Below are 12,006 nucleotides of genomic sequence, written 5' to 3' on the forward strand. Positions count from 1 at the left end.
CGGGAAGTGGAATTACTGCTTTGCACGCTTCACTTTTCACCTTGTTTTCAAATGATTTGTTTTGTTTTGATGTTTTTCCAAAGTTTCAGTTAAATTACCAGCCAATTTTCATCAACTTCCATTCATTTTTGTATTATACGAGGAGCTGGCGACATAAGATGTGGAGTATTGTCCGTCCAGGGATGGGTATAAATGAGAGAGAGAGAGACGCTGAGATCAGGACCCCACAAACTGAATGATTCCACCAGACGATGCTAATACTCAAATTGCCTGGATTTTCCAATTGGGAGCACCTGCTATTTGGGCACAAAGTGCACATTCCCAATCAGAATTTTGGGCGAAGATCGGTTATGCCAGATCTCTTTACATTTTGCTTCTGGAAGCACCTCTCTTTTTGTGGGTGGGTGCATGTAAATGAGTGCAAAGGCACTGCCATTATGCCAGACACCTAATGATCTGCTGAATTCACACTGCTTCCTGTATCCACCCAGGTAAACTGGATGTTCAGCTCTGTTGTTGTGCTGCCTCTGGAAATCAGTTTAAGGAGACCAGTACTGAGAGTGTAACATTGTCAGGCTACTGCTGAAGCTTTTTATCTCTTCCACCCTCCCCCGCCCCACCCCTGAGGATTTCCAGTATCTTTCTCTCTTCTCAGATATCCATTGTGTCTCCCTCTGCCCCCTCATATCTTCAGTTTTGCTCCCCCATCCCATTCATATCTTCAGCGTATTTCCCTCGTTCCAATATCCAACATCTCTTGTACGTCAACTCAAATTTCTCTCCACGGATGTTGCCTGACTTGCTGAGTTTTTCCAGCATTTTCTGTTGTTATCCAACATCTCTTCCCTGCTCAGATCACCTCTTAACCTTCTCACGTCTTTTGCCTTCATTGTACTTAATTGTTTCGTGCTTTTTCTGTATTCTTGGCCGTGTAATTCTTTCATTCCTCTTGGTAATTACAGTATGAAGAGGAGGTATTTACCTCGTTGCTTTCGTAATGTCACCAAAATAATGACACAATTTAATGATCTGAGGTGATTTTTTTTCCAGTAAATCCAGTTTTAATGAGTGCTGAACAGTGAGATCCCTTCGCTGAACAGATTGGCATCCTTTGATATTATCATTCTGTGCCCTGAGGTTCTGCTTGCAATTGAGTTTTCATCTGTCTGCCGGAAGGAGACAGTACAGATGGAAAGATTTGTTGCTGTATTATCAAACTGCTGTAATTTCACAGATATGACCTGCAGGGGAAAAAAAATGGTTCTGAATCTGACAATCACTACATCTGTCTCCGGGGACGATGGTGTCATTGACGGCCCACTTTCAGTTTCTCTGTCATTTTTTGCTCCTCGCTCTCTTGCTCTCCCATTGCCACACACCTTTTACTGATGGTGAGGTGCGGGCATGACCTGACGGCAGAGTTCTGCCGAGTAATCGAGTTTGAGGTGATGTCCTACCTGCTCTATATTGTATGTGGCTCATCTGTGACCTTTGTCTTCGGACTGTCCTCTGCTGTCAATCTGCCTGTGAGGTTCCTCTGCAATGAAGACTAATTTAATGACAGTTTCATACCTGTGCTTTTGCACATTACGTCTCAGTTGTCCCCTCCCCAGTTCTTCATTGCTAATCCTCACTTACCATCTGCTCTTTATTTAAATCTCTACATTAAACAGCTGTTACCCTAATACTCGTGATGTTACCTCAAAATTAAAACTGTTTCCCTTTAATTAAATGTTGCGTGTCTTGACAGCAATAGCAGAGTGCAGGTTGAAACTCTGTGTTGGGGGGGATGTCAAACTCTCCAGTAATGCTGCATCTGTTGAATCTCTAGGTGTCTGGAGGGATTGTGCCATTCTCGGTAATACAAGGTACAATAGTGTAGTGGTCATGAGTACAACTCCTGCCAAGGCACTTTGTGAAAACATTGAATTCAATGAATCTGGTGATTTGTGGACTGGCACCAGAAAAAAATGACCACGAAATTTGCTGGATTGTTATAAAAACACAACTGACTCACTAATGTCCTTCAGGGCAGGGACCTTCACCTGGTCTGGCCTGCGTATGGCTCTTGTCCCACACTGTGGGATTGAACTCTCACGTGGCCTAGCAAACAAGCCATTCAGTTGTAAAAAAAAAAAAATTAATGTGGGGGTTCAAGAGGAAGGCCCACCACCACTTTCTCAAGGCAATTAAGGATGGGCAATAAAAGCGGCCTGGCCAGCGTCACTCACATCCGAGAATTAAAGAAAATAGTGGTCCACTCAATCACTGACAGCCTTGAGGGAGGGTGGTTTAGGTTATGCAAGCTTCCACAAGCACTGCATCTTTCCAAGCCCTACTGGTCCATAGTTAGTAGCTAGTGTGGTAGCGATGTATCTGATCACACAATCCCTGGTAGAATGGGATTGGTAGCTACAGGAAACTCTTTGTTATCCGGCACCAACGGGACCGGCGTGGTGCCGGTTTATCAAAATGTCCGGATTACAGAGAGGTATAGTTTAAAAGGTACGAGAGCTCCGTACACAGCAACAAATCCAGGCTTCCCTGTTGCTTAGCAACATGTGCAGGAACTCCGGCCACAGAGCAAGTGTCCCTGTTGCTTAGCAACAAGTGCACGAACCCCAGTTACACAGCCACAGATCCAGGAACTGCCACTAATATGAAGTAAAACTTACCTGAACCTACTCCTGAATTTTGCCGGTTAACAGAGATTTCCGGTTATTTAGGTGCCGGTTAAAAGAGAGTTCCCTGTACCTCCAACTAATGAGTCGATTCAATGCATAAATGAAGGTTACAATAGCAAGTGCTCTTAGCTAAAATCATAGGAACATTCAAGTCTGGAAAAGACCATTCCTTAGTTCAAATAACAGAATATACAGTTCACTGGGCTAGATTTTCAGTTGCTTGCGCCAGCAGTTAGCGCCTTAAGAGAAGTGATTTCCGGGCGCTATGCGTGTAGCGCCCGGGCGCAGCGCAGTTTGCGCCTCGCCCCACATTAAGTTGGCCGTTAGCGCCGGCGCAAAGTTTAGCGCCCGTCCGGATGCACGCGCACAAAATGACGTCACATCCTCGTGCAACGCCCTTTGGCCGCCCCGATTCCAAACTTCAGTCGCACCGTCCCATTGTGCGGCTGGCGGCCGGAGCGTTTGAAAAAAGGAACGCAACACAACCAGCGCGGGCCCCAGGGGGTGCAAATTAAAGGGGACGTGCCCTCCAGTATAAAGGCCAGCCATTTTTCAGCAAACACTCTTGTGCAACGCATTTCTGGACACACAACAAGGAGGATAGCTAACTGGTTTCAAGCAGCAACAGCTCAGGTATTTTTGGACTCAGGCCAGAGCGCTGCAAGTGGCCTTTTGGAAATTTGAGTGTTTGCCAGGATTTGATGGGGGTTGCATGGGGTGCCAACGCGGAGCTGCAGCGCCATGTCCGTAGGGCTCGCAGACGCATTGTGAGAGGGGCAGCCCTGGCTAGAGGCAGAGGGGGCTACAGGCGTCGGCCACGTAGGCCTTACCCAGTCAGGCTATACCGCCAGCAGCGCTCCTACCTAAACATGAGTGCCGCGCGATGTGTTAGAAGGCTCCGATTCCGAAAGGAGGTGATTGCAGAGATCTGCCACCTGCTTCGCAGAGATCTGCGGCCAAAGCTCAGGTGCAGGACGTCTCTGTCAGTGGAAGTGAAGGTGACGGTGGCATTGAACTTCTATGCCACCGGCTCCTTCCAATCCGCTGCTGGGGACATAGCAAACATCTCCCAGTATGGTGCGCATCGCTGCATCCGCCAGGTGACCGAAGCACTGTTCAGAAGGAGAAGCCAATTCATCTCCTTCCCCATGGCCCTGGAGAGCCAGCATCAGCGCGCATTGGGATTTGCCAGACTCGGGGACTTCCCCTTGGTGCAGGGCGCCATTGACTGTACGCATGTGGCTTTGCGGGCCCCTCTGGAGCATGGCGAGCAGTATCGCAACAGGAAGGGCTACCATTCTCTGAATGTGCAGCTGGTGTGTGACCACAAGCAGCGCATCATGGCTGTCAATGCCAGCTTCCCAGGCAGCAGCCACGATGCCTTTATCCTGCGGCAGAGTACTGTGCATGACATGTTCGAGGCACAGCCTCCCCCAAGAGGATGGCTACTCGGGGACAAAGGCTATCCTTTGTGTACCTGGCTCATGACCCCGCTCCGCGCGCCCAGGACCGCTGCTGAAGAGACCTACAATGAGAGCCATCAAACCACCCGCAACATCATCGAGCAAACTATTGGGGTCCTCAAGCAGCGGTTTCGCTGCCTTGATCGCTCCAGAGGAGCTCTCCAGTATTCGCCGGACCGGGTCTCCCAATTTGTGGTAGTTTGCTGCATGCTACACAACCTGGCTATCCGCAGGACTCAGGCACTGCCACCTGACGTTGGAGCAGCACCTCAGGAGGAGGAGCATGAGGAGGAGCAGGAGGAGCATGAGGAGGAGCAGGAGGAGGAGGAGGAGGAGGAGGAGCAGGAGTACGTTCCCAGGAGGGAGCGACCAGGGCCAAGGGCCGCGCGACGCCACCTTATTACACGGTACTTCTAAGCCCCCTGTCAGGGAATGCCTTGGGGCCATGAGGGAAGATGAATGCAGCCGCTCCGCAAGCCCTCAGCTGGCGAAGCCAACAAACACTAAGAAGAACAACCATGGAGACTGCATGAATAAAGATAATTTTTTATTACACAAAAATGAAAACCGCTTCCCACATGAATCCCCAAAAACAATAAACGGGCCCAACAAAAAGCCCAACAAACGACTCACTCCCACAAACTGGGGAGGAGTCACTCCACATTTGTAAAACCCGGGCCTCAACCTCTGCCTAACCCAAAAAAAAAAGCCCACGAACCAAACAACCATGGGCAAAAGAAAGATGGCCACCGCCATATAAAACGAAAGCTGGCCACACCCTCTACTGAGTGGCCCGCGAGGGCGAGACCTTGCCCAGCCTTTTGCCTCCCCTGCCCGGCCTGCTGCTCCTTTGCAAGCTCTGCCCAGTGGCTGCTGCGAGGCTGGGGGAAGGCGCCTGAGGCTCAGATGTCCTTCCGCCAGATGCCGCTGGGGGGCGGCCTACACGGCCTTTGGGCCTCGAGGGGCCGTCTGCTGAGTGGCGCACCTGAGCCTGGCCACCATCAGCTCCAGCCGCTTGCCCTTGACGCCCCAGTGGGGGAATGGCGGCGACGGATGGCGCAATGTGGGCCAGCTGGCGTCTGGGATGGGCTGGCTGGTGCTGTGGCGCGCTGGCACTCGGCCGGGCCCGCACTGCAGGATCCGCAACAATCAGCCGAGGGGCGGCTCGCTGGGATGCTCCAGCGCGGCGGCTGCCCTGGCGATGCCTGCCTGAGACAGCGCGTGTGGCAGCAGTGAGTGCCCCTGTTGTCCTGGTGTGCACCCGCATCACACCCGCCAGGGTCTTGACGGCATCAGTCAGCATGCGGCCACTCGCGGCAGTTGCTGCCCCGAACTCGCGCACACTGGTCGCCAGCGACTCGATGGCCTCAGGCATGCGCCCCACCACGCTCATGAGCTCCGTGTGGCGCCGGTCCGAATCCTCGGCCATCTTATCCAGCTTCCGCACCTCCTCCGAGGTGAAGGTGTCCGGACTGGAGTCGCGACTCTCCCGCTGGGGAGGAGGGGGCCGAACTAGGGGAACCTTGCCACGTTGGTGGCGGCGAGTGTGCCGATCAGCAGCACTCCCCTCTGATCCTTCCCCCCTTTGGGGGGAAGGCCGCGGGCCACGCGCACGGCTCCTGGGTGGCTGGACGCCACTGTTCCCAGAAGCTGCATTCCCCTGCGACAGTTCCTCCAGGCACTCGTCCAGTGAGGACGTGTCAAGCCTTTCGTCCTCTCCGGCGGGACCTGAGTGTTCCCCCGATGGTCCGGCTTGCTCCTCCTCCTCCTCCTCCTCCTCCTGCTCGGAGGGGCTGTCACTGGCAGCTTCAGGGTCCTGGTCGTCACCAGCTGAAAGCAGGAATGCACAAGAGTAGCTTCAGAGTGAGGAGATGGCGTCAGCGAGGGAGTTAGGACTGGTGGCATTCAGCGCATTGGTGGGACAGTGGCAAAGGAGGTAGCTCAGATGCGCAAGTGCGACGCGAGAGGGCCAAAAGGCGAGGTCCTTACCATTGCCGGGCAGTGGAGGGTCGGCTACTCCGCACGCTGTGCGCACGATCAGACGGGCTCCCATGAGCACACACACGCGCTCCTCCAGCCGAGTGAGCTTCTGCAGCTTTGCACGGCCTCCCCTGGCCCTGGCACGGGCCTGGCGATTATACGCAACTTTAGCCTGCAAGAGAAAGGACGGGCTGTAAGTGCGCAGTGTAGCCCTGATGTAGTGTGCACTGCCTCCCATGGTGGAATAGCTTGGCCAGAGTGTAGCCCTGATGTAGTGTGCACTGCCTCCCATGGTGGAATAGCTTGGCCAGAGTGTAGCCCTGATGTAGTGTGCACTGCCTCCCATGGTGGAATAGCTTGGCCAGAGTGTAGCCCTGATGTCGTGTGCACTGCCTCCCATGGTGGAATAGCTGGGCCAGAGTGTAGAGTGCAGAATGGCCAATTGATGCTCATGACTGTCCCAATGCTGCTGGCTGAGGGCTGGCCATTAGGACTTTCAGCTCCCTTTGCCCATCATGTCAGGTGTACATGCAAGAATGAGGAGGAGACTGGAAAGGGTACTCACCCTGACAATCCTGGTCAGGTCGTTGTATTTTTTACGACATTGTTTGTGGGTCCTGGGGGCATCGCCGGTGAACGTCACCCTCTGGGCGATCTGCTTCCAGGCTCTGGTGTAGTCGTGGTGGTTCGGATTCCTCCCACTCTCTGGGAACAAGATCCTGCGCCTCTGCTCCAGAGCTGTGACCATTATGTCCAGATCACCCTCTGAGAAGCGCAGGGCACGCTCACGGGCCTTCTCTGGCGTTGCCATGACTCCCTGGGGCTGAGCAGCAGTGTTGAGGCCTTTTTGCAAGGCTGCAGTGTGCAGGGCGTGGCAGCAGACCAATTCGTCCCTTCCCCCTTTAAGAGCTGGTCGGCGCCACGGGGTCTGCTGTCAGTCAAAAAATGACCGCACCCGCGCTGCGCCCTGCCTGGGCGCTATCCCTCTGGACCGCCGGCTTAGCGCCTAAAGATAGTAGTGGAATGCCTCTTTTAGCGCTCCAACAACCTCTTAGGGCGAAGCCACTGAATTTCCGGCAACGGGGCGCTACTTTGGGGCGGGCGCTAACTTCGGGCGGGCGCTAAGGTTAGCGCCCCAAAACTGGCTATACTGAAATTCTAGGCCACTGTCTCTATCCCTATTCACTAAATACCTCTTATGTTGTTTGATTTTATCAGCTTTGATTGCTTCACTGAGCAGTCTATTCCAAACATTCACCATCCTATCTGTAAAAGACTTGTATCTGGTCTATTCAGTCACCTTCCCTCTTCTGAACTTCATGCCATACCTCCACGTTGCTGTTGTTTGTGGAGTCATGTTGAACAATTTCTCGGGGTTTAACTTGTGAATATCATTAAGGATCTTGATTACCTCAATAAAACCCCCCTCTCAATCTTCTCTTCTCTAGTATAAACAAGATTAGTTGCGATATGCCAGGTGGCCTCTTTCTGAACCTTTCCCAATACCATGATGGCTATCTTGAGTACCCTTGTGTGCAACTCATCTGGCCCCAGGACCTTATTCTCTTTCAATACCTTCAACATTTCCATTATTCCCTTATTAATAATTACTTTGCTTTTAAAATTTCCTCTTCGTTTCTCAAAAAATCAACCCTCACTTCTGGGAGAGAGTCCGCAGCTTTTTCCACAAACACGGACAAATAATAAAGAAGTTGTTCAGGATTATGCCATTTCCCAGTTGCCCAATATCATTATCACCCCTCCCAGTGGTGCCTTTCAATGTACCAGTAGGTGAATGCTCCGGCAAAATTAAAATCCCTTAGTGCCCTTCCAAAAGTGCCCTGTTCGGTTCATTCTCTATTTAACATTGGCATTTTTAGATTTTGAAGGATTTCAGATTTGATCCCTCTAGAACCAGTTTTGATTCTGAAGGAACCAACCTCTCGTTGTTATTGGCAAGCACTGCATCAAGGGTCCTCTGTGATTCCAAGAGTGTTCCTGTCTCCACTTTTGTGTCAAAAACCTTTATGATCTGCAGAAGAATTTAACAGGACCAGTTTGGGGAAGACATTATTGGTGCTCTCATTGTGTAATTGCATTTCAACGATGAGATTAATGCCTCCACCTGCCAAAGCAAAGTATTTATTCGCTCCTTATAGCAGGAGCACCATCACACAATGGGAAACCTGAAATAGCTGTGCTCCAACTGGCAGGCATTTTTGGCTGAGATAATGGTCCAGAACATTGTGAGGTAATCATGCTTGACAGTATTGACGACAAGGGAAGCTCTTGGCTTGGTAGGATTTTTAGCACAGCTTCACTTGCAGATAGGGGAACATTTTAATTATCACAAAACTACGGCTGGCAAAGAGGAACGCTGAAGTACCAAGACTGACAAGTTGGCTTAAGCTGTCAGTTTTGTGGTCTTTGTGTGTACTATTGAACATGTGCGCTATTGAATGTACATCTGTGTGCACTATTCAATGTGTATATTATTAAGTATCTGTGTGTACTAGTCAATATATCTGTGTATTATTCAATATGTACATGTCCAGAACCAGGGGTCACAGTCTAAGGATAAGGGGTAAGCCATTTAGGACAGAGATGAGGAGGAATTTCTTCACCCAAAGAGTGGTGAACCTGTGGAATTCTCTACCACAGAAGGCAGTAGAGGCCAATTCATTAAATATATTCAAGAAGGAGTTTGATATATTTCTTAAGGCTAAAGGGATCAAGGGATATGGGGAGAAGGCAGGGACAGGGTACTGAATTTGGATGATCAGCCATGATCTCATTAAATGGCGGAGCGGGCTCGAGGGGCCGAATGGCCTACTCCTGCTCCTATCTTCTATGTTTCTATGTATGTACTATTGGATATAGACCTGTTCACACTATTGGATGTGTGCACTAGTAATCATGTATCTGTATTGAATGTGTACCTGTGTGTTCTACACACAGATCAACATCAGCACAGTGAGCATGTTTGCAGTCTGCCATTGCTGTATTTTATGGTTTGCTCTCGGTCAGAAGTAGAATTTGATTTTTATACTCTATGGCCCAGAATTTGAAGTCTGTGGTGAAAACTTTAGCTTTCTCGACCTTAATTTTATTGTAGCACTGTCAAAAGGGCACAGCAGCAGTGATGTCATCAAGCTGTCTAAGCCGCCAATCACATTGAAGAATTCTCAGAGACAGCAAACCAGGAAATAAAAAGCACTGATTATCATTCACTTTTTAAAATTTTTACAGAGAGCAAAATAAAGATTGAGCCATACACATGGGGTTAAGGTAGAAGCTGAACTATCATAAACAAACTTTAAAAAATATAATTGTTTTATTATTTTAAAAATCTAGTAATTTTTATCATAATAGAGAAATTTGACATTCCACAAATATGAAATTCGTTTTTCAGGACCAGAATGGTTGTTTAGCAGTCAATACACTGTTAAAACCCCAGTTACACCTATTTTAATGAGGCTTAACATTTTATTTGAGCGAAAAAGGGGAAGTATTCATCAGTTCAACTGATTTCACTGATTGCTGGCTATGGGGAGTTCCACAGCGCAGCCTGTGGCAGAGCAGGGGATGACTGACTGCAACTTCAGGATTTCTGCGTTTATCTGCGCTTCTGCTAAATCCTGAAGTTACGGTCAGTTTCAGAGGGGTAACGACGGCGAACGCTGACAGTTTTGCCGTCATTACCACCGCCAAATCCAGGCCCATGTTTAACATGCATCAATAGAATAGGAGGAAAAGCAATGATCGTTGAGATGGAGAAAAATGGGAGATGAAAGAGTGAGGAAAAACACTTTAAGAATGTATCTCCTTAATAACCCACAGGTATTGTTAGTCGTATCATATACATCCTGCTCACAGGTTTTCATGAGCTGTGCAGTTCAAAATGTTTTGCTGTAATATTTTAACTGTAATATTAATGGATTGTTCAGCGTCATGTGGCTGAACTGAAATCCTTAACAAATCTGGCTGACTCAGGGAACACAAAAATTCCTTGGAGCAGCCGGCAGTCCAAGGATTAACATTTTCATGAGCATAAGCAGTGTGAAAGAAAGAAAATGTACATGATCACCGTGACGAATTGTTACTGGAGACTGTCTTCAGAACATTTACTGAGGCAGTGCTGGTACTCGGTGGAGAAGGAAATTGTTATGACTCCTGTGCTGTGTAATGTGTAGAAAGGAGGGACAGTCAAAGAAAATATACTCAACAATCTGTACCCCCCACATAGGGAATATACACAGTTTGTGGACCCTGTGGGGAATATACATGGTCTGCACGACTCTATCCTTAACTATAGACTCTAGTAATTTCCCAACTACAGATAACAACATCCGCAGTATTTTGCTATTGTCCCAATTACAGATGTTAGGCTAACTGGTCTATAATTCCCTGGTTTCCCTCTCTCACCTTTCTTAATAGCAGAGTGACATGCACAATTTTCCAATCTAAAGGAACAGTTCCCAAATCGAGAGAAGTTTGGAAGATTATAGCTAGAGCATCTGCAATGTTCTCACCTACTTCCTGTAAAACCCTGGGATAGAAACCATCTTGTCCAGGGGATTTGTCATTTTTTAGTGCCATTATTTTCTTCATTACTGTTGTTTTGCTTACGTTAATTTTGGTGAGTCCCCATCCCAGATTTAATATTAGTTTCCATGGGATGTCCGGCATGCTATCCTCTTCCTCTATGTACAAGGTATATAACCCCAGAGAGGTATACACTCGAAATGTATATCCATGTGGGGGATATAAACAGTCTTTATGCTCACACAAGGGGTATATATGCTCATTTGAGAGTGTGAAGGGTGCACAAGGCCTATATTTTGCATGAGGACTTTGCATGGTGTTATGTTTTGGGTCTTTTCTAACTTTCGTATTCTAGATTATTTCAGGTCTCGTATCTTAAATCACTCTCATCGGTGAGTCCCAACTTCTCACATCTTCAAGAGCGTCTATCCTTACTTTGAGACCTAGACAAACGATCAATAACGTGCCCCAGAATTGAAACACTAGCTTAGTCTGGAAAATACATTTAGCTACTAGACTTATCCTATGACTCCAATCTTCGAATGCAATAAAACATCACGTGACCTAGTTTTAAGTTTAAAATGTCAACGAGTTTATATTACAAAAGTTGAACAACTGAATTAGTAAATCATATATGGTTATATATTTATAAAGAATTACTTAGACTTTACAGCTCAGAAGCAGACTTTTCGACCCAGCTGGTCTCTGCTGGTGTTTATTCTCCATACAAACCTCCTCACACCCTACTTCATCTAATTCTATCAGCATATCCTTCTATTCCTTTCTCCCTCGTGTACTTATCCAGTTTCCCCAAAAATGCATCTATGCCATTCACCTCAACCACTCCCTGTGGTAGCAAGTTTCACATTCTAACCACTCTCTGGGTAATGAAGTTCCTCCTGAATCCCTTATTGGATTTATGAGTGACTATTTTATATTTATGGCCCCTAGTTTTGGACTCCCCCACAAGTGGAATCATCCTTTCTACTTCTACCCTATCAAAGCTGTTCATAATTATAAAGATCTCTATTAGGTCACCCCTCAGCCTTCTCTTTTCTAGACAAAAGAGCCCCATCCTGTTCAGTCTTTCCTGATAGTTATTTACTGATATTTACAGTGGATATCCTTCCACCTAACTGCTCTGGTCGATAAAATAATAAAGATTGTAACGAATTAAACTAACCTTAGGTAAAAAACTTTTAAATGATGTACACGCTGATCTTCCACCTGAGTGCAATTTGGACAGTGCACTGTGAAACTGAGCTTTGCCCCAATTGACCTGGACCTCCCCCAGGCAAGGGATCCCTTCTTAGAATGGGAACGTGCCCAAATCA

The 12,006-nt window shown here is 48.1% G+C and overlaps 2 protein-coding genes across 3 annotated transcripts in view; one reads left to right on the plus strand and one right to left on the minus strand.

The window, feature by feature from the left end:
* LOC147100008 (NT-3 growth factor receptor-like) overlaps window positions 1–12,006 on the plus strand; it is a 945,826-nt gene that overhangs the window by 607,779 nt on the left and 326,041 nt on the right. The window lies entirely within an intron of this gene.
* Window positions 1,062–7,717, minus strand: LOC147100009 (uncharacterized). Its single transcript, XM_085968986.1, has 4 exons — window positions 7,634–7,717; window positions 6,137–6,299; window positions 5,091–5,977; window positions 1,062–1,241 (listed from the first exon to the last, which is right to left on the minus strand). The coding sequence occupies exons 1-4, from the start codon at window positions 7,715–7,717 to the stop codon at window positions 1,062–1,064; spliced, it is 1,314 nt and encodes a 437-aa protein (XP_085825112.1).

Source organism: Somniosus microcephalus, chromosome 27, assembly GCF_052327205.1.
Source record: "Somniosus microcephalus isolate GS21.2 chromosome 27, FLI_Smic_1.0, whole genome shotgun sequence".
NCBI lineage: Eukaryota > Metazoa > Chordata > Chondrichthyes > Squaliformes > Somniosidae > Somniosus > Somniosus microcephalus.

Bases quoted from the DNA above. Each gene is read 5' to 3' on its own strand.
- LOC147100009 (XM_085968986.1), bottom strand. From the start codon at position 7,717: ATGGAAATGTTGAAGGTATTGAAAGAGAATAAGGTCCTGGGGCCAGAT. The intron at 6,300-7,633 runs GTATTGGGAAAG...TTTCTCTTGCAG, and splicing joins TACTCAAGATAGCCATCATG to GCTAAAGTTGCGTATAATCG. The intron at 5,978-6,136 runs GTAAGGACCTCG...TCCTGCTTTCAG, and splicing joins CCCTCCACTGCCCGGCAATG to CTGGTGACGACCAGGACCCT.